At 38.7% G+C, this 22,256-nt stretch overlaps 1 protein-coding gene across 4 annotated transcripts in view; it reads right to left on the bottom strand.

Annotated features, from left to right (window-relative positions):
* Positions 1-22,256, bottom strand: part of KCNIP4 (potassium voltage-gated channel interacting protein 4) — a 526,085-nt gene that overhangs the window by 10,292 nt on the left and 493,537 nt on the right. For all 4 annotated transcript variants that reach the window (XM_007187624.2, XM_057547214.1, XM_057547215.1 and 1 more), the window contains exons 3-4: positions 20,361-20,430; positions 12,590-12,660 (exon numbers count right to left, since the gene is read on the bottom strand). In XM_007187624.2, the coding sequence (XP_007187686.1) occupies positions 12,590-12,660; positions 20,361-20,430 (141 nt within the window). The remainder of the gene's footprint in view (positions 1-12,589; positions 12,661-20,360; positions 20,431-22,256) is intronic.

Raw genomic sequence — 22,256 nt, 5'->3', positions numbered from 1 at the left:
CAGAGTTTCTGATTCATTAGGTCTGGGGTGTGGCCCAAGAATTTACATTTCTAATCAATTCCAAGGAGACTCCGATACTGCTGGTCCAGGGATCACACTTTGAGAACCACTGGCCTGCCAGAATCATCACTGGCACTGGCCCCATCACCAAGCAGAACAGGCCAGAGCAACAATGAGAGATTTAAAGTCATGTGTGGACTTTTGTTGTTCGCCTCCCTAGTTGGCCCCTATTTCCGTTTGGTGCTCCATCCAATTCTGTGGAAGCGCACTCCATCTGTGGCTCTAGTGATGGAGCTATGCCCTGGGCAAAACCAGGAAGCACATTTTATTCCTTTGGTCAAGGCAATTGGATCTGTGGTTGGCCTGCAACTGAACCCAGTCTACATGAGTGATTTTCAGGACTTCTGCTAGGAAGGGGTATGACAGAGATGCTTTTTCTTTCCTGCCTGGGGAGAAATCAAGCCTGGAGCTCAGGAGCTGCTGGCATCTTCTAGTAACCACGAGGGAGCCCACCCTTAGGTTGCAGCCAGACCTATCTCTGGACTTCTTCTTATTATGAGCCAATACAGTTATATTGTTTTTGTTAGTGTATGATTTTCTATTATTTGTGAACAAAAGTACCCTGAGTCACAAGCTGACATCTAATTCCCATCTTTCTCTTAAATACTATGTATCCTGAAACTGCATACATTGAAAGATAGCTATGAACCTTGAACACCCCTCTCTCTTTTAATATACCATCTTGCAGGATGATATCAATAAACAGTTATTTCAGAACAGGAAATAACTATTTGTGCAAAAGGAAAATGAAAGACTCAAGGTATCTTGTACTATTCTTGCTCCATGCTTTTCTGAATGGTAATTAAAATCTGTCAAGCAGGAGTTACAAGGCTAAAAAGAAAACAACTCTCAAGAGTACTTTTCACAATCACCTTACTTTTGTCTGTGAAAGGTTACATCTGTTCCCTAAATGTACAAAAATGATAGATGGGGATTGGTACTGAATTCTGGTTTCTAATATCTTATGATAAAGGCAATAGAAGGAAAAAAGGCATAGAGATATGACCCTATAATAACCTAGTCTTGTTCTATAGTTAGCTCTATTTATCGACCAAACCTTTAATTGGTGCCTTAGTGCTGATTGCATACATTCTGCCCACCATTCCCACACTAGGAGCTGCATCAAAGACCCAGCCTTGAGAGAGCATGTGTTATTGAGACCATCTAGATGGTATACATGACTGGACCCAGGTAAGGCCTGGAAAGTCATACATGTGTTTAGTATATTTCTTACTTTATGCTTGCTTTTAAATTTTTAGGAAAATTTTTAAAGTTATTTTCTCTGATATGACCTCCCTTGACTGGAGTTAAACTTCCATAGTGGTTGAAGGATACAATTTCAGGTACTACCTAAAGTTTGCATTTGTTTGGAACTAATAAAAGATATCAACATGTCTAAAAAGTAAAAACGTATATTTCCCAAGATTTGTAGCCTAATTTTATCAGGTGAAAGAGATAAAATACTTACCTTGATTGATATACAATTCTAGTTAGGTAATTTAATATCTTAAAAGATGAAAACAGCCACATTAAGTTAGAGGAAAGTGGTTTGATCTCCCTGAAGGTCATTAAAAATTAAATAAGGTTTAAACAAAAATCACAAATATAAATATATAATAAATGTATATGTAAATATCATTCTTGATTTATGTAAAAAATACAGAAAACTATAGAGGAAAATTGCAATCACACATAATCCTATCACCTGTTCACATTGAATATTCCCACTCTTCTTTAATGCAAACTTTGGCATATACTTATAGTACAAGCCATATATTATATATAAAATTCTGTTTATTTCACTTGAATTACAAGCATTTTCCAATATCACTGACAATTCACTGTGACATCATTTAAATAACTACAAAATAGGTTTAACCATATGAAATTGCCCATATTATTTATCATATTTGCCAAGAATTTCATATGGTAGTTTCATATGGTCTAATCTAATAATACTAGCACAATGAATTTTGGACACTTTGTACCCCCAACCACAATAAGAATTACAATTTAAATGACAGCCTAGTACTTAAGCAAGCACACACACATACACACACACACAAAATCATACACCAGAAACTAAAGTTATTAGTCTATTTCCATTTCTCTTCTATTAATTTTTTAGTACTCTTGTCATTAATGTCTAAATCAATTTTACCACCTGCTAATCATTGCAATCTCGAGTGTGAAACACTGCTTTGTCTCATGAATATATTGTAATTTATTTAACCATTCTTTCATATTGGTATATATGTGTATTAATTTAAATTTTTCTTTATTGTACATGATGCTATAGTAAATATTTTTCTCCAACTATTTCCCATCATTCTGACTTATTTCCTAAGGAAAGATATGGAATTCCTGGGTTAAAGGGCTCTGGGAACACTGAAATTTATTAGTAGCAATGAGAACAGTTTATTGATAAGTGTGTGGGGCTTGGTATTAGGCAATTTCTATGCATTACTTTATGTCAGCCTCACACAACCATAGCGAATAGGTATTGTCGTCCTTATATTAAAGATGGAGGCTCAGAGAAAATACATGACTGAGGCAAGGGATGCAGCCAGTGAGAATTAGAGCTGGAAACTGAACCCAGAACTCTGACTCAAAGCCCAGGCTCTCATTTTGTCTAGAACTGAAGCAATGGGCTGTGGTTACACAGAAAAGTATGATATAAACAAATGCTACATGTCTTTTTTCTGATACTATAGGACATAATTGTAGGGTGATATGAAACAGTGACTCACAGTGATTGCAATTTTACTAATAACATTTGTAGAACATTTGGAGGTACCAGGAATTCATAATTCTTGCCATGAAATGACGTGCATAAATGAATTAGAAAATGGCCTTAGCTTTTAAAAAGGGAAAGTGAGTCAGTATGTGAATACATGTGTGACTAGGAACAGGATAAGAAGATAAGATCAGCTGAAGAAGAATCCCAACAGTTAGATGCCCAGGAAACAGAGAAAAAGAGAGTGAGCAAGAGAGAGAGAGACAGAGACAGAGAGAAATTGATATCAGTTCTCTGAGACTGACCAGTTGTTATACAGGATCACTAACATTACTGAGCATATTAATTGTGCCAGACCATTTTCTAAACTCTTTAGATTCATCATTTAATCTGACAACAAGCTTGTGAGGTGTCTATCCTTATTATTTCCATTTTACATTGAGGAAATTCAAGCGCAGAGAGATTGAGGAGCCTGCCCCAGGTATCCCAGCTAGAAGTGGTAGAGTTTGGATTGAGCAGTCTGACTCACAAGCGTGTGCTCTTTCACCTGAGAAGAGATTTCTGGCACCTCCTTGGAGATTGGAGTGTTAAAAGAGGAGACTGAAAAATTCTAGGACCGGGTCAGAAAAAATAGAAGATGAGGCTGGAGCATCTTGTAGTGCCCAAAAGTAAGGAACGAGCAAAGAAAGAAACAAAACAAAACAAAACAAAAAAATAAACAACCACAATGATGGGGCCATGTTGAAGCCAACTGAAAGAGCTTCCAGTGGCCCAGCTGGAACAATTTAAGCGAAAAGATAAGATATTGAACTATAATTCAAGTATAAAATATATGTCCGTTAGTCCACACCGATATGAATCACTGGTGGAATACATTCATAAATGGAGGAGAAGAGACAAATCCTTCTCTTCTTTGGAAGAGAAGAATTCCAAATAAACTCTATGTATACTCTACCCTTACGGAGATGGAGCATAAGTCCCAGTCTGTAAGTGTGATGTGTGCACAACTTCCTTCCAAAGAGGATGGTTTGGAAAGAGGGATAAAAGAGCAACTTTACAGTAAAGAAATTACCAGCACTGCTTCAACCAGGTGATCAAGGTTTACATCAAACGGTCATAAATCATGTTGAGGGCTTCCCTGGTGGCGCAGTGGTTGAGAGTCTGCCTGCCAATGCAGGGCACACGGGTTCGAGCCCTGGTCTGGGAAGATCCCACATGCCGTGGAGCAACTAGGTCCGTGAGCCACAATTACTGAGCCTGCGCGTCTGGAGCCTGTGCTCCGCAACAAGAGAGGCCACGACAGTGAGAGGCCCGCGCACCGCGATGAAGAGTGGCCCCCACTTGCCGCAACTAGAAAAAGCCCTCGCACAGAAACGAAGACCCAACACAGCCATAAAAAAAAAAAAAAAAAAAAAAAAAAATCATGTTGATACTATGGACTCTTGTTACGTAATAAAAAACGGCACCTTACCTCTGTGGTCTTCCTCCTCAAAACACATATCCCTATTCCAATCGTGAGAAAAAACATCAAACAAATCCCACCTGAGGGACATTCTGCAAAACACCTGACCAAAACTCCTCAAAACTGTCAAGGTTATCAAAACAAGGACAATTTGAGAAACTGTCACAGCCAAAAGGAGCTTAAGGAGACATGGTGAGTGAATGTAATGTAAGATCCTACATAGAATTCTGGAACAGAAGAAAGGCTTTTGGTAAAAACTAAGAAAATCAGAATAAAGCATGGACTTTAGTTAATAACAGTGTATCAACATTAGTTCATTAATTATAACAAGTTTACCATATTAATGCATGATGTGAATAACAGGAAACTGGGTGCTAGGTGTATGGGAACTCCCTGTACTATCTTTGCAGTTTTTCTGTAAATGTAAAACTGGACTAAAATAAAAAGTTTATTTAAAAGATGATTTAAAAAAAGAGGGACCTGACCTTCAGACTGTTGAAGCAGATAGAGATATTTATTGGATGCTTTTTCTCTTGTCTCTCTTGTAATAATCTTCTGCTAACCCAACTTTCATTAAACATTTCAGTGTATGATAAGAGGGATTCAAAGAACTTGCCCTTGGGGGGCCACAGGAATGTGGGCAAGGGCAGCCATGGCTGGAGGAGCTGGATACCCCATAGCAAGACTATAAGGAGGGAGCAGGCCAGGAGGACAGGGTGACAAGCAAAAGCTAGGACACATGCAGCACGGCCACAGTCCTTGGGAATCAACAGAAATGCATGGGTGAGGCCCAGGTTAAAGAACCTTTATGGCAAGAATTGTTGGATTCTACAAAAATTAGTCATGAAAATGGGGGAATGTCAGCTCCATAAGGACAAAACTTTGTGTCTTTTGTTCACTGTTGTATCCCCAGCACCTTGAAAATATATATATGTGTATATATATATATATATATATTTTTTTTTTTTTTTTTAATTTATTTTTTGCCGCCCCATGCCACATATGGGATCTTAGTTCCCAGACCAGGGATCGAAACCTCACCCCCACAGTGGAAGCACGTTGTCTTAACCACTGGCCCGCCAGGGAAGTCCAAAAAATATTTGTTAAATGAAGGAACAAAATGAAAGGACCTCTCAGCTACCTTTCCCTTTACTTCGCCAAAGAGCAAAGCTCCTGGAATGGGCACTAGAAAAGAAGAGGAGAATTATGTGGACAGGATGTGTAAGTGTGTGTGTGTGTGTGCGTGTGTGTGTGTGTGTGTGTGTGTGTGTTGAGAGATATAATAATAAAACTTAATGATTTAATAAATCTAATAAAATGGGAATTCTATACCTATTGGTAACATTGCCTAAATAATTCCCCTTGATGCCTGACATCTCAAAAGAAAACAGCTATTTAACTTGACAAAAATGACTCATCCTAGAAGGAAAGTTTTCCTGTAACTATAATTGATATTTGGGGAGAAAAAAACCATTTTTTCTCATCACTGTGAATGACAAAGGGATTATTTTGGGGGATTTATAATGCCTCCGGGGGTACCACTCACATTTTATTCTGTCATAATTGAATTGTCAGTGAATGGTGTTTTCTTGAAGCTCTGGACTGCGGCAGTCGTGCTGTCAATCATCAGTTACCTGCAGTAAGCAGGGATAGCTATTCCAGAATTGTTCCAAAGGAAAAATACATTTTCAGACTCACTAGTTCAAGTAAACTTGCCATTAGGGATGTGCTCAGAGGAGTGCACTGCCCTGATGGTGGTAATATTCTAGAAAAGGTAACTGTTGAAATGGTGGTAAAGGTTCAGGGTTGCTTTTGCAGTCAACAATTGTGTCATTCAGTAATCAGTGCGTGGGATGAATTACTGAGTGGTAATTGTAAACATTGGTGATAATACTCAGTAATCAAATCATAGAAGACCATCTCAGATGTCTTCCAGCAAACATAGTGCCTCAGTATCTCCCTCTGCAGGAGGCAATCTATTGTGAGGGTTAAGAGTCGGGGTTGGAAAACTATGGTCCAGGGCTCAAATATGGCCCACCATGTGTTTTTGTTCATAAAGCCTTATTGAAACACAGCCATGGTCACTTATTTCGGATTTGTCTGTGGTTGCTTTTGTCTACAACAGCAGAACTGAGATGGTAGAATGAAGACTATATGGCCTGCAAAGCCAAAAATATTTACAGTTTGGTCCTTTACAGAAAAGTTTGATGACCCCTGGTTAAAACCAATAGGTTTTAGAGACTTAGGTAGAGCTGGGGTTCAATCCTGGTTCTGCCATTTACTAACTATATGACTTTGGACAAGTCACTTAACCTCTTTAAGATTGTAATTCCTCATCTCTAACATGTGGCAAGTAATACAGGTCCTTTATTTTTTATCTGCAACTTACCACCCCCATCCAAAAATTCTTTTGTAAACTGAAAAAGAAAAACCTTTACTGGGAAGACAGGGGAGGTGGTGAATTTTGGTGCCAAAACTCATCTGATGCCAAAACCTGAACTGAAATGGCATGAAAGTATTCTAATATCTATCTATCTATCTATCTATCTATCTATCTATATGTATCTATCTATCTATCTATCATCTATCTATCATCTATCATCTATCATCTCTATCCTTTATCACCTACTATCTATTATCTATCCATCGATCACATTAATCAGAAGACATCAAAAGCTATTTTAATACTTCCAAGTCATAGTAGCTTGACACAGTATAAGCTTATTTACCACTCCCATACAGTGAAATACGAGTGGGGATGGGGTTCTGTTCCATGCAGTGATTCAGAGATCCAGCCTCCTCCTACTTTGCTGGAAGGCAAACTGAAATATGTAACCTCACAGTCTCCATAGATGGGAAGAGAGAGGAAGGAGATGTGGTCACTTCCACTAATCTCCCACGGGTCAAAACTCAGTCCTGGTCCCACCTAGCTGCAGGAGAGGCTGGGAATACGGCCTAATCATGTGATCATAGAGCAGAGCACATGGACATTGGATCAGTAGCACTCTCTGCCATATTTATTGTTTATCATAGTTTTACTGAACAAATGTTACACCCTTGATTATAGCATACTGCAGACCCTGCAGGAGACATTAAATAATATAGAGTATAAGCACAGCATTACGTTTCTAAAATCTGCAAGACTCTGAATGAAACTCAGCTGGCTCCAAGGATTTCAGATGAGGGACTGGGGACCTACATATTCCTCACCGGCAGGATAGCACAGTTGCTAAGAGATGCATTCTGGGCCAGACTGGTTGGGTTTGAATCCTGGCTCTCCTACTTTCTAGCTGTGTGACCTTGGGCAGGTTGCTTAACTTCTCTGTGAATCTCTTTCCTCATTTGCTAAAATGACAAGTTACTATATGTAATTCATTCAGCCCAATGCCTGACTCATAATGAGTGCTAAACAAGGGTCAGCTGGTATTATTGTGTGTAGCTATTACTATTGTTAATGTTATTTTTACACACTTAGTACAGTGATTGACACACATTAAGTGCTTGTTTTATAATCAGATGCAGAACAATCTTTCACAGCATCACAGACAGAGCAATCATCTGGCCTGTGCTTGAATGTTTTCAATGTTATAAGATCACTATGTAATAAGATGACCAATGTCATTCTTAACTGGCTTCATTAGAAAAATCTCCCTTGTAGAAACCACTGTGGTTAACATCGAATAAATACTGAGGACATATTTGGTGCTAGGTACTCAGCCAAGCCCCTAACTGACATCACTTTGTCCTCCTTCCTTTACCCTGTGAAGTAGCTTTGCTTGCTGATGATTCGCAGAGATGATCACTAAGCCCAGAGGGTTGAACTACTCAGCCCAGGGTCTCACAGCCACTTGGTGGTGAAGGGGTTTTAGATCCAGTCATATCTGGATCCAGGGCCCCTCCTGTCTTACTCACGCTACCCTTTGGAATTAAGCAAATTAAGTAGGAAACTTCCATTTCCCTTTATCTCAGAATCAGGATGGTCTCTGCTGTACCTCCCAAGATGCTATTGTTACCCCAAATATGTTCATTGCCTAATCATTTCTGTTTTCTAGAGACTTTTCAGGTAGGTAATCAATTTAGAAACGTAACTACAATAACTTAGTTTTAAATTTGATTTTGATTTAACATTTATTAATTTAACCATTGGTTTGTCTTTAAAGAAAACAATTTTTTTACCAACATGCTTATAGTATATAGCCATTATCACTAATTTCCCAAATTATAATCAGCATTCATCACAATTACCGTGACGACTATTACGTACTACAATAGCGACATTATGCATGGTTCCATATCGTTAACACCAGACTAAATGTACACGTGAAGTTGGATGCAATGTGCTGTAAGTAACTGATGGAACATTTCTGATACAGTAAGTAATTTCAAGTAATGAGATCACTAGCAGTCTTTGCCTTACTCAAACTAGCTATGAAAGATTTCATTAGGTGAACTGGAATGTTTGACTTCTATGTTATGACTAAACTAAGACCGTGCTGGAATTAATCTTGTTGGTAAAGTGCAGCAGACACGAATACGATATTGATCATAGGTTGCCAAATCGGAAGAAACATTACAGGGGACTGGTACCTATGACAATCTCACGTCTTCCGCACTAACTGCTACTGCCACGTCGGAGTCAACCCAACTGCCCTCGCCCTGACCACTGCCAACTTCTCTCATTTTCCCAGTGATATTTCTTGGTTAAGTTGTGAGATGACACGTGGAGTTTCCTGGCCCGGAATCTTCATTTTAGTAGCATCCAATCTCTATGAGCATCTAGTATGTGTGAGGAAGCACTTTGCTGCCCTGGTCACTCTGCCCCAGGACCAGACTGAATGACCTCTCAGCAGGCTGCACCTCCCTTTTGTCATCCTGACTCCACAAAGTGTTGAAATGTAAGTCAACCAATTGAATTTTAATATCTCTTGACCTTGTCTCCTCCTTCTCTCCAATGCCTTAACTGTAGTTCGGGCTGACATCAGCTCCTGTCTGGACTCTTGGATAAATAGCTTCTAATTGGACTTGTTTCTAGGAACACAGCCCTGATACCTTAACTTCCCCGCTGAAAATTCTCCAAGGTCGCCTCACCTCCTGCAGGATAATCCAGCCTCCTTAGCATCCTGCCTCAGATGTGTCAGGACCTGCCCTCCACCTCCTTACACAGCTTTCCCGTCACCCTCCTCTTTTGTATTCCACCTTCCAGGTGATTTACAAATGCTTTCTCCTCATTCCCAGGCCTCTGCCTCTCTCCCACCGCTTCCCATCCTGAGCCATTATTCTCTTGAGCATCTCCTGCTTGTCCTTCAGACCTAGTTCATCAAGTCCATGGGCAGGCTTCCCTGATACAGCCCCACCAGCGCCCTTCCTTGTTGATTCCACACCATCATCCGCTTTCCTTTATCCTGGCACTCACTGAAATTTCTGCTCATGTGTAAGACGCACCCTTCCCGATCCTAAAAATGCATACCCTCTAAATTATCTGGTTCCCATTATGCACAGTGACAATTCTGCCCCCAATTCCAGTGTGTGAATGGGGATTTCCTCACACCATCAAGTCATCTCCAACACCAGATGTGTGTCTTATAATTGAACTTAATGCTGATACTTTCTACCTGGAGATAGAGCCAGATACTACATCATTGCCCCCTCCCAGCCCCCAACTTCAGATGCTACTCGCAAGTATAGGTTGTCACCTGTGCTTCTGACCAATGGGTTACAGATTGGAGGTTCCAACAAACCTTTTCTAGGGTTCAATGACTTTGCTAGAGCAGCTCACAGAACTCAGAGAAACATTTACTTACTAGATTACTAGTTTCTTATAAGAGGATATATCTCAGGAACATCCAAGTGGAAGAGATGCACAGGGCAAGGCATGGGGAAAGGGCTTGAGCTCCCATGCCCTCTCAGAGCACCCGGCTCTCCCTAAATCTCCAGGTGCTCACCACCTGGGAAGCTCTCTCAATCCTGTCCTTTTGGGTTTTTATGGAGGCTTCATTACAGAGGCATGAGTAATTAAATAATCGGCCATTGGTGATTGAACTCAGTCTCTAGCTCCTCTCCCCTCTCAGGAGGACAGGACGGAGGGACTGAAAGTTCCAACCCTCCATAATCAAGAGGTTGGTTCTCCTGGCAACCAGTCCGCATCTCTAGCTGAGGTTCAAAGTTCACCTCATTAACATAACAAAAGACATCTTTGTTGTTCTCTTCACTTAAAACCCGATGTTTTAGGAGCTCTTTGTCAGAAACTGGGGACCAAGACCAAATATATATTTCTTTTTTTGGATATATATTTCTTACTATAAATCACAATATCACACATATATTAAAGAGAGATAAATAATTCTACTCCCTAGAGACAAAGCACAGCCATTCAGAATATAAGCAAATAGATGATTTACACATTCTACCCATGTAATATAAATAAAATATACATAATAAAACAAAATAATACATAATATATAAATAAATGTAATAAATATATAAGTATATATAAATAAAATATTTTTTATTTATTATTATTCTATTATAAATAAATAATGTATTTAGCTATGTGAATACTTGGGACATATTTCATCTTACTGATGCTTACCTGTAGTATTTTATGAACAAAATTAAATACAAATCACTTGAAGTACATAATTTGAAAAGGGATTTCCTTATAAAATTGTCAGTGTGGTGAATGTAGCATTTTGTTATATTTAATTTCTTTCTTCTATCTCTCACTTGCAGACCTTCGAGAGCAGGGTTTTTACTTTATTGGCTTTGTATTTCCAAGGCCTACCACAGTAATAGGCCCACAGTGGATGCCAGTAAATATTAATTAAATTGTTTGCTTTCTGAGTTTGCTGTCATGCAGTTGGGAAAATGCACTTTTCTTGTATAAACACATAGAAAGTACTAGAAAGCAAACTCAATGTGTGTTGTCATTCGCACTTATTTTGAAAGATAAGAGCAGCTTCTTGACAATACAATGAGGGAAAGTAACTGTTCTTAGGCTTTTTCTTTCCCCTCCTCAAAAATTATCAGGCAGTACTGAGAGAAGTTTATAACAATAGGTGCCTACATTAAAAAAAAGGAGAGATATCTCAAATAAGCAATGTAACTTTATCCCTCAAAGAGACAGAGAAAGCACAAACTAAGCTTAAATTAGAAAAAGGAAATGACAAAAATTATAATAGAAATAAATAAAATAGAGAATAGAAAAACAATAGAAAAAAAATCAGTGAAACCAAGAGTTGGTGTTTTGAAAAGATAGACAAAATTGACAAACCCTTAGCTGGACTAAGAAAAAAAGAGAGAAGACTCAAATAAATAAATAAATCAGAACTAAAAGAGGAAATATTATAACTGATGTTACAGAAATAAAAAGAATCATAAGAGACTACTATGAAAAATTCTGTGCCCACAGATTGGATAACCTAAAAAAAGTGGATAAATTCCTAGATACCCACAACTTACCAAGATTTAATCATGAAGAAATAGAAAGTCTGAACAGACCTATAACTAGGAGATTGACTCAGTAATCAAAAACCTCCCAACAAAGAAAAGCCCAGCAGCAGATGTCTTCACTGGTGAATTCTTCCAAACATTTAAAGAACTAACACCAATGCTTTTCAAACTCTTCCAAAGAATTGATGTGGAAGGAATACTTCCAAATGAGGCCAGCATTACCCTGGTGCCAAAGCCAGACAAAGACATCACAAGAAAACTGCAGGCCAATATTCCTGATAAACATAGATGCAAAAATCCTCAACAAAACACTAGTAAACCAAATCCAACAGCACATTAAAAAGGTCATGCACCATGACCAAGTAGAATTTATCCCTGGGATGGAAAGCTGAATCAACATATGAAAATCAATTAATGTGATATACCACACTGACAGAATTAAGGATACAAATCATATGATCATCTCAATAGATGCAGAAAAAGCATCTATTGACAAGTTCAATACCCTTTCATGATATATACTGTCAACTAGGAATAGAAGGAAAGTATCTCTACATAATAAAGGCCATACATGAAAAGGCCATAGCTAACATCACACTCAGTGGAGAAAAACAGAAACCTTTCAATAGAGAAAAATAGAAACCTTTCCTTCTAGGATTAGGAGCAGGGCAAGGATGCCTACTCTTGTTGAGTGTTCTTATTACAGTAGTAGTAGTAGTAGTAGTAATAATAATAATAATAATAATAAAGGAATAAAAGGCTCAAAAAGCAAAAAAAAAAAAATTATACCACCAAACTCAAATTTTCACCTTAGAAGCACTAAATCCCTTTCAATGTGTCTAAAGTCAAAGCATATTAAAAAGAAAAAATCTAAGACTTACCTCAAAACTTACAGCTCCATTGTGGTCCGTATCAAATGCATTGAACAGAAAATGTGCGTATGTGGTAGAGTCTGAAATGTTGAAAATAAAATAATAAGTTAGCATTTCAATATCCTACAAAGGATTTGTATAGCATGTCCCAAGCCTCTTTCTATCCAGGAAAATTTACTCTACCTCCTTTGACTTGTGCTTTCTTCTCAGCTGCCCACCTTCTCTCCGTAGAGGATTGTAATTTGAGATTCATAGGTGTGAGTTACCTACAGAAGCCATTGGTGACAGAAGCTCTCTAAGTTTCTGGCTGGAAATGCTCTGAACACATGGGAGTCTTGGGTGATATTACTGACACTGGGATGAGTAATGTTACCATAGGTGGGTGTGAGGATTAACAAGACGCATCTGGAAATCGCGTAGTGCTTGGCAGGGACTGTCTCTAGAAGAAGTAAAATAATAAAAATACTAATAATGAGGCACAGATGAATTGCTATTATTGGTGTTGTTATTATTAGTTTGTTCATCATTTTACAACCCAGATAAGGATATCAGGACTGAGAGAAGTTGAGAAACTTGCCCAAAGTCACACAGTCCATAAGGGGTAGAGTGGAATATAACTTAGGTCTTTCTGACCAAAAAGCTAAGCTAGCCCACAGCTAGTAAGGCTGCCTGATGAAGTGGAAACTAGGGTGATTTGGGAAGTTTCTGAGGCCATGTTGAAAGTGGATTGTGTGGTCCTAAAGGTTCCCAGTTGAAAGCAGTGGGGAGCTCCTGCTTCGCCTGGGTCCTGGATGAGGTTAGAGGCTCTGGGCAATGGTAGACAGCTTTGGACATCTTTCTTGTCCCAGTGCCACACAATGGTGCCTAATGATACTGAAGTTCTCTGAAATCTAACACTTCCTCTGAGTTTGCTTCAAGTAGGTTATTTCCCTCTAATTTTCTTTCCTTCCATTTTCTCCTTTGTCTCCCTAATCTCTGAAATTTCTGCCTTTATATTTTTAAAGTATATATATTTTTCTTATTGTTTTCTTTTCTTAGTGCACAGTTTTCGTTTTTAAGTGCTTCTGTGCTTGACCCTTGATCAAATTTACATGATTCTTTTAAATGTTTCATCTCATGGGTTTTAGCCTTTTATTGTAACCTTTTTTATATTAAAAAATTGTAACCTTTTAGCTCATTGGCTCTAGCCTTTTATCTGCTTTTTTAAAACCTCATCTATTTCTATTTTATAACTTTTAGCCTTTATTTTTACTGGGATTTAGCAAAACTTCTGTTCGCCTTTTACTTTATGACTTGCTTTTTGAAGGCTGTCAAGAAACTAAGTCACAGAAGCAGGAGTAGAGAATGGCTCTCCCCAAATAAGGGAGGTCAGAGGTCATGCAAACTTCTCTCCTAGCTCTCAAGCATCCATGGCCTATGTATGGGTTGTTTTCCCTGAATGCTTCACCCCAATGGTTAACTCTGTTGCAGGCCACATATTTCACAGGTAAATTGTATACTCAGTTTCTCAAAATGGTGGTGGCATTTTCTTTCACCTCTTATCTTTAAATATGATGTGAGGAACCACTTATTTTTAAACGTATGAATCAATAACACTGTTTACAATGAGCCAAACAGGTACCACAATTGGGCCTTAACAGTATGTAAAACTGTTGTTTGTAGAGTGGATGTCTATCTTGTGTTTATTGGTCACAGAAAGAAGCCCTTTTGGGTATGAAACCAGGGTTTTGACTACAATCTACTTAGTGAGATTGTTGGGATAGAATTATCAAGAATTGTCAGTCTATTTCTATTTACAAAGTTGTTTTGCTCTCAACAGTACTTTTACATAGACTTCTTGAACTATTTAGTGCCCTATGGAGAAATGAGTTGACAGATGGTATGCTAAACTTATTTTCAGGGAAGAAAAAATAAGGGATTTTGCATATTTTAAAATGAGCTTCATTAAGCAGGTCTCTTGTTACCTTATTTATACAGCAAGAGTAAGTGCCTTTACCTTAGCAAGCAGAACTCACCATGAATAATGGCTCAGAACAAACGATGTTGGCAACTTTTAAAAACTTAAAACACAAGATAATGTAGGCATACAATAATTACCATGCTTCTCAGGGGAGGCTGTTCTAGTTTAAAGCTTGACACATGGGACACACACTCTCAAGGTGTGCCCTAATGTGGTTCAGAGGACGTCTTGTTCCTCTAAATGTACCTTGGCAAGTTTCCTGGAAGTGAAGCCAGTTTTCTAACCTAGATATACCAGGCGAAGAGAGGTTGCTAATACAGTAGTGGAGTCAGATTGCCCGAATTTGAATCTCAGCTCTACCAACTATTAACCGTGTGACCTTGGGCGTGTTGTTTAACCTCTCTGTGACTCAGTTTCCTCAGCTACAAAATGATAACAATATGTACTTCAGAGAGTCATCATAAAGAAATTAAATGAGATACTATACCCAAAGATCTTAGAATAGTCCTAGGCAAATATTAAATGTTCACTAATTATTAGCTATCATTATTAAATAAATGTGATCAAATTTTTTTTTACAGATTAATACAGTTCACCTGAAAACATTTCTATTTTTTGTGAACTCTCAATTGTATATCTAAGTGACTGAAGTTCTGACCTAATGGAACTTCATGCTCAGTGAAAACCAGTACAATTATATCATGAATGGTATTGAGTTTCTGACAGAGTTTGGATTTCTTCAGTAGATATCTGGAGACAGTGAAAGTTTTTAAAGAAGGGGAATGATGCTACCAGCTTTGATGGGGTGAGAGGAAGGAGCTAAGGCGTTGGAAGTGTCTGACTGGGCACAGAGGTGGATTCTGTAGAGAAAAAGGAAACTGTCCACAAAACCATCTTGGTCTGATTTCATCTGACTGTGCTCTTCTTAAATACTCAGTAAATATTTGCTAAAAGGATGAATAACTGGCATCCTGGATTCTAGATTTCAGTACAGTTCAGGGCTCAAAAGAAATGACAATGGTTTCTGCTCTTCCCATATGAGCTGACAGTCTTCTTTGACCATATTTCCTTCCATATAACAAAAACAGTTACTCAGTATCATATGATGACTTTGCTCAGTTTCCTGTAATTTTACTTGTGAAGCTGAAAATTAAATGTTGAAATTTTACATTTAGGGGACAAAATTTATGGAGTCTTAGGATAGGAAGTGATCTTGAATACCATTTAGCTATTTATCTACATTTAACAAAGGCAGGAAGTGGGTGTAGGTAATGTTAGGGAAGTAGTTATGGTCACCTAGTTAGTTAACGGTAGAGTCGGTAATGAAATCAAGACATTCCAACACTAACTCTTAGAAATAAAGGATGTTAGAACAGAAGGAAAACATGAGGATTCTTCTGTTCCACATCTGGCGAAGGAACAAACTGAGGCCCAGAGAAATAAACTATTTGAGCCACACATTTTAGCGGTGGCAGAGTCTATCTGTAAACTCAGGACTCTTGACTTAGTCCAGTGTCTTTAACCCAATTATGTCCAGAGCACAGTGATGATACCAACTAATCCCTTGGTTGAAAAGACCATTGATACACATACATTTCAGAATATTTAAACAAATACACTTGATTATCATGTTCCAGGTCTGTGGTTGAAATCAGTCTGGTTGATTTCTTTCTTCCCACCACAAATCCCCTACTCCCACCTGAGTTCAAGCAAAAGGTACAGAATTAGTTTAATGCATTTGAATATACAATTCATGGCAATGTTACTACCATAAGGCAGGTTCACATACATGAGTGGTAGTCTCTGTTCAGTATGTTCTCTCTAAATCACCCTGAAAATTCCTAGAAATATTGTCTGCGCATGAGAAGGATATGCAGTGGGTGGAGTTCTTTGGAAAAAAAATGTAAACCTTTATGTCCATAGAGCTCATCTAAGTGCCTCAAGTGCCTTGAACGCAGTGATTGTTCAATAAGTATTTGTTGACTTAGATTCTTCTGACTGAAGCTCATTCATTTGTTCCTTCAGTAGCTGTTTATCAGGTGCCTCGTATAGTCAAAGCAAATGCAAAATTCCTACAACAGAAGCAGGAGTAGCCCAGGAAACGGGAATTTTCATGAGCTTTAAAAATGCCTGGTGAGCTAAGAGTTTCTAAGCTAAGGTTTCCCCTGTACGTGGCACTGAAAAGCATTGCTGTAATGATACAGGTAATGGCACAAACAAGCCATTTCCTCTCGGCTTGTTTCATAGGAGACATACTTTATCCCTTACAAACAGGAAGATTCTGTTCAGTCCAGCCGTGCTGACATCCAGAACTCCAAACAAGTCGTGCTTGGTAAACCGTCTTGCTAAGGAGTAGAGAAAACTAAAGAGCCTGACACAGTACAAATTGCAGAAGGTTCTGGCAATAAGACAAAGAACCTTCCTGGAGGAAACTGAGACATTGTGATTTATGGACCCATCATTGTTACGACTCATAATGAGAGACATCTGTTGTTTTCAGGCCATCAACCTAAATAAATGACTCCACAGAAATGTGAGGATGGCCATAACATGGATTTGCCTGCCATTGGAGAGTACATTCTTCCTTAGGACATTTTCCCTTTTCTAGTGGCACTGCAAGATACAATTTGCATGCACGATATTAATTTTTAAAATTGCAAGTCATCATTTTTAAAAATACTTCATTTCCTTCAGTAATGCTGGCTGCTTTTAGATTTATGCATTCAATTAACAGGAATAATCAATGAATTTTTAAGAGTGCAAAAGTGATTTTTCCACAAGTCCCTTTGGACTTTGTAACAAGAATCCCTTGCAGAGGATTGTGCTTAAGTAGATATTCTCTAATGTTGAAATGTTATTTTTCAGATAAAGATAAATTTTTAATGTGAAGTTGTATCCAATTTGTAGCATGTAATAACTTTCATTTGAGATAATCAAAAAATAAAAGATTTCCATTTGTGCTAAGTCCTTTTTTTTTTAATTTTTATTTATTTATTTATTTATTTTTGGCTCTGTTGGGTTTTCGTTGCTGTGCACAGGCTTTCTCTAGTTGCGGCGAGCGGGGGCTACTCTTCCTCGCGGTGCGCAGGCTTCTCACTGCGGTGTCTTCTCTTGTTGCGGAGCAAGGGCTCTAGGCGTGCAGGCTTCAGTAGTTGTGGCACGTGGGCTCAGTAGTTGTGGCACATGGGCTCTAGAGCACAGGCTCAGTAGTTGTGGTGCACGGGCTTAGTTGCTCCGCGGCATGTGGGATCTTCCCGGACCAGGGCTTGAGACCGTGTCTCCTGCATTGGCAGGTGGATTCTTAACCACCGCACCCTCCATTTGTGCTAAGTGCTTTGCTATTAATGCCTATCAATATGTTGTCAGACACTTAGCTTATAGTAAACATCATTCTTTTAAAAAATTCCATGGTTTTTAATAATTTAGAAATATGTGTTAAACAAATGATATTCTAAATTCCTTATTAATGCAGACAAAGGATCCATTACAATCCTGGCATCAGACCCTATGACCAATACTTGTCTGTGGGCTGTTATTAATGAGATGGGGTTGGGGAAGTTGTCACCTATGATGTATCCAAATTCATGTAATAGTGGGTCACCCTGTGTTTTCTCCGAATTCTAATTTAATTCTTTGAAAAGTCCATCTTAAGTGAAACTTTCTATTTTGATAATCCATGCCCAAAATTGAAATTTTCAATTTCAATTTCAAATTCAACCTATTAAATATCTAAAGCCAAAAGTGAATCTAATTTTTGTATGAAACAATTACTATTTAAGTGTTGTATACATTCAAAGTGCCTTTTACAGATATTATCCCATGTTGAGGTGAATGTCATTTGTTCATCCATGCATTCACCCTGTTTTGCAGTGAGTATCTAGAGCAACTACTTGTCACTCACTGTTCCACGAGCTGTGGATACAGCAGTGAGCAAAGCAGACAAAAACTTCTGTTCCCTTGGAGATGACATTCTAGTGGAAAAAGAGACAGTAAGCAACAACACAAACAAATAAAATATACATTATTAGATGCTCTTGAGAGCTAAAGAGAAACATAAAGAAAAGGCATAGGGGATATGTAGGGGTTGTCCTTTCAGCCAGGGTGGCCAGAGGAAGCCTCACTGAGAAGGTGGCATTTGAATAAAAGCAGAGGTGGTGAGATATTGAGATGGATATTCGGGAGAAGAGAATTCCAGGCAGAGAGAATAACGAGTGAATTCAAAGGCCCAGAGATAGGACTTCCCTGGTGGTCCAGCGGTAAGACTCCAAGCTTCCACTGCAGGGTGTGTGGGTTCAATCCCTGGGTGGGGAACTAAGATCCCACATGCTGCGTGGCCAAAAATAAAAAAAAAAAAAAAAAAAAAAAAAACCAAGGCCCAGAGGCAGCACCAGGACTGGTGTGCTGGAGGAAGGGCAAGAGGCCAGGATGTCTGGAATGAAGTGAGTGAAGGGGAGGGTCGGTGAAGGACGAGGCAGAGATAGAACAGGAGACGGTGACCTTGGCTTATGCTCTGAGGGGATGGAAGATTCTGTGCAGAGCAGTGAGACGACCTGGCTTACATTTTACCAGGATTACTCTGGCTCATGTTGAGAACAGACCAGGGTTGGGGAGTGGAGAAGAGGGGTGGAATCAGAGAGACTTAGTTCAGAGACCACAGCAGTTATTTTGGCATCAGATGATGGTGGATCTTTTAAGTGGAATTGAAGTGAAAAGATGATGGCAAAGAAATGGATAAATTTCTCTGCACCTTAGTTTCCACATTTATTAGAAAGGGAGAACCATAACTAGGGTTGTTGGGAGGTGATGGGTAACGCACGCCAGGGCCAGACATGTATTAGATACGTGATGAAAGGTGGCTACTTCAGCTCAGGTTCAATTTATCTGGATAGACTTTTTAAATTTCCTCCCTGTTGTTCAGCTTATCTAATTGTGCCTACATTATATGTGCTTTTATAATACTATATTTTTAACCCCTATCCTCACATTTATTTTTTTACGTTGACATTGTCCATCTGCTACTCTAGACTCTAACATTCTTTGGGGCAGGTACCACATCTCACCCCTCTTACATCAGCACCTAATACACAGCTGGACACAGAGAAGGTTGCAGGACGAGTTTGAGCTGGGCATCCTGCTGAGTGATTGAAAGAGAGACTATAAGGTCCAGTGGCAAATATATCTCTTCACTCATCTCTAACAGGTATGTATTATCATTATGCGTTCCCTGTTTTCTTTCCAATTAAAATAATGTCTAGGGTGGTATTAATTTTCTTAGATGCAGGGGTAAGGGTGATAGTGGAGAGTTCCTGAAAGAGAGAGGAAGAGCAGAAAGAATATTAGATGAGGTTACAGAAAAATCTGGGTTCTAACCTAGATCTGCCACTTAGTGGATGTGTGACTCTGAGCAAAACATTTAGCTTCTCTAAGCCCTGGATTTCAGATCCGAAAATTGAGGATAATTCCATTTGTCCTAATTTTGAGAGTTGGGAGAATGAGACGTATAATGCATGTGAAAGCTTTGTGGCGTATCCAGGACTCACCTATCAGTCAGAAAGCACCGTGCCTTTGAGAGATGTGGTATCAGGCACACAGTAATACTGCTTGCATTAAGCTAAAGAGTGAACTCTAGGATATTTGATAATTTGTAAGTAGCTCACTTTTATGATGTATTGAGAATCATATGCACTGCATACTGTGTATTAATTCTCTGACATAAAGATGAAAAATGTAGAGTCATGCCATGAAAGATTAAACCAAACTCAAGATTGCAAGCATAATTCTAACTGAGAGTAGAATTCACTGGTCCACATTTGTACTTACCTCCCTGTGGAAAGAACTGCGAGTAAATCTCTTTGAAGGTGTCTTCATTAACAACCCCGCTGGGGCATTCCTAGAGAAAGCGGTAAAGAAGCAATATGAGCAAAGTGTTCATAAAACTGATTTTTTGCCCATTTGAAATAGAACTGTCTACCGTGCAAAGCTGCACCAAGAAAGTTCTCCATCCATCCATTATCACAAAAAGAAAAGAAGCACACTATAAACTTCTCTTTGTTCCAGTTCTCACAGACTGAAAAAAAAGTTGCTGTTGTAAAAATCTTTGCATAGTATCAGCATCAAAGCTGGTCTGACACATTAAAAAAACACACTGCTGTTTTTAAGAACATGTATGTATATTATCAACGAGGTAGGAAAAATTACTTTGTTTTTCATATAGCAAGGACATTGCAAGATGTTTCTGATGTGGTCTTTGCTGGATCTTGGTGCTGTATCCTCTGGAGATGTGCTGGACCCCCATAATCTTTAGTTCAATGAGAAAATGATGTGCTCCCTTTGGGTATAAGGTGGCCCAACAAGTCTCAAACAGAAATAGTTACTAATTTCTGTTAACAGATTGTAGGACTGAACAATAGCATTGTTAGTAATAAGTAACTCTGAGTAAGGCAGGACCTGAAGACCTGTTGAATTTCTGGAGAGGGGGGTTTGAAAAGAAACAGGCCTGAACATAATGGATTCCCACCTTTGTCCCATGTTGGAGTTATTTAAGACTAAAGGATATTGACCTTGGGAACTCCACTAATGTTGGACTACTGACCTGGTGGGACCAGAGTGTAAAAAGTACCCCTCTGAGATTGGACATTTTCTGTAAAAGGAGCTGCAATCTAAAATGTTAGAAAAGATCTGCCTTGATGCTGAAATGAGGACTAAGTGGACTTGAGACTGAGGTAAGCGCAAAAACACTTTCACTCTTTGGAGTTGCAAGAACAATCTGGTAAGGATTCTGAACTGGAGACACTCCTTGAGCAGTGGAGACTGACAATCACAAAATGATCCAACATCAAACCACATGTGGGATGTTAACTGTACACTGAAAGTAGGGAAGTGATAAGTTCTATCCATTTCTTCTGAGTAGCTTCTTGTGAACAGGTGCTTCTTACCTGAGCTCCCTTGCTTCAGTTCTCACAAGACCTCATTCTACCTGGCATCTCCAGGATTCACTGGGGGAGAATCAGGGGTGTGTTTATTTCCCTGCCTTTAGACATGAATATTCTGTATACTTTAAATTTGACACTGTTACTGGGATCTTCAAAAATCATTCATGGTCTTTAAAGCTTTTCTTAACTCTTAAAATCATTGTCCCTTCATGAATAAACTTGATGTATTAATTTGATCTTTCTTTATTCCAATGAGCCAGTTATTCACAACTATAATGTGCTTCACATGAGGAATTTTCTGTTTTTTCCTTTGTTGGTTTGAAAGGTAGTACCTTTGATATATAAACACAGTTTCGAATAGTAGTTTCAATGTGAACTTGTGTTTACAGAGCTTGTCAATGTGGATTTTTCCCATTCGATCATTATAATAAACCTATGACTTAGGAATCTCTATTCACTGAGGAAGAACTAGGCTATGTGGTAAAGAGCCTTGGTACTCAGCTAGCCAGTGGGAGAGCTGGAATGTGAGCTTGGAACTTTCCAGATCATCACAAGGTTTTGAATTAAATAAGCCCTGTGGAAATAATGATCCCAAGGACCTAAGAGGATTGGAGCAAAAAAAGACAGCCAAAAACAAATTAGGAAAAAAGCAAGCAAGCAAATTATGATGGTTAATTTTACATGTCAACTTGTCTGGGCCATAATGCCCAATTATTTGGTCAAACATTATTCTGGATCTTTCTATAGGGTGTTTATGAATGAGGTTTACATTTAAGTTGGTGGA

Source organism: Balaenoptera acutorostrata, chromosome 5 (genome assembly GCF_949987535.1).
Source record: "Balaenoptera acutorostrata chromosome 5, mBalAcu1.1, whole genome shotgun sequence".
NCBI classification, from domain to species: Eukaryota; Metazoa; Chordata; class Mammalia; order Artiodactyla; family Balaenopteridae; genus Balaenoptera; species Balaenoptera acutorostrata.
This window is presented reverse-complemented; position numbering and strand designations above follow the sequence as displayed.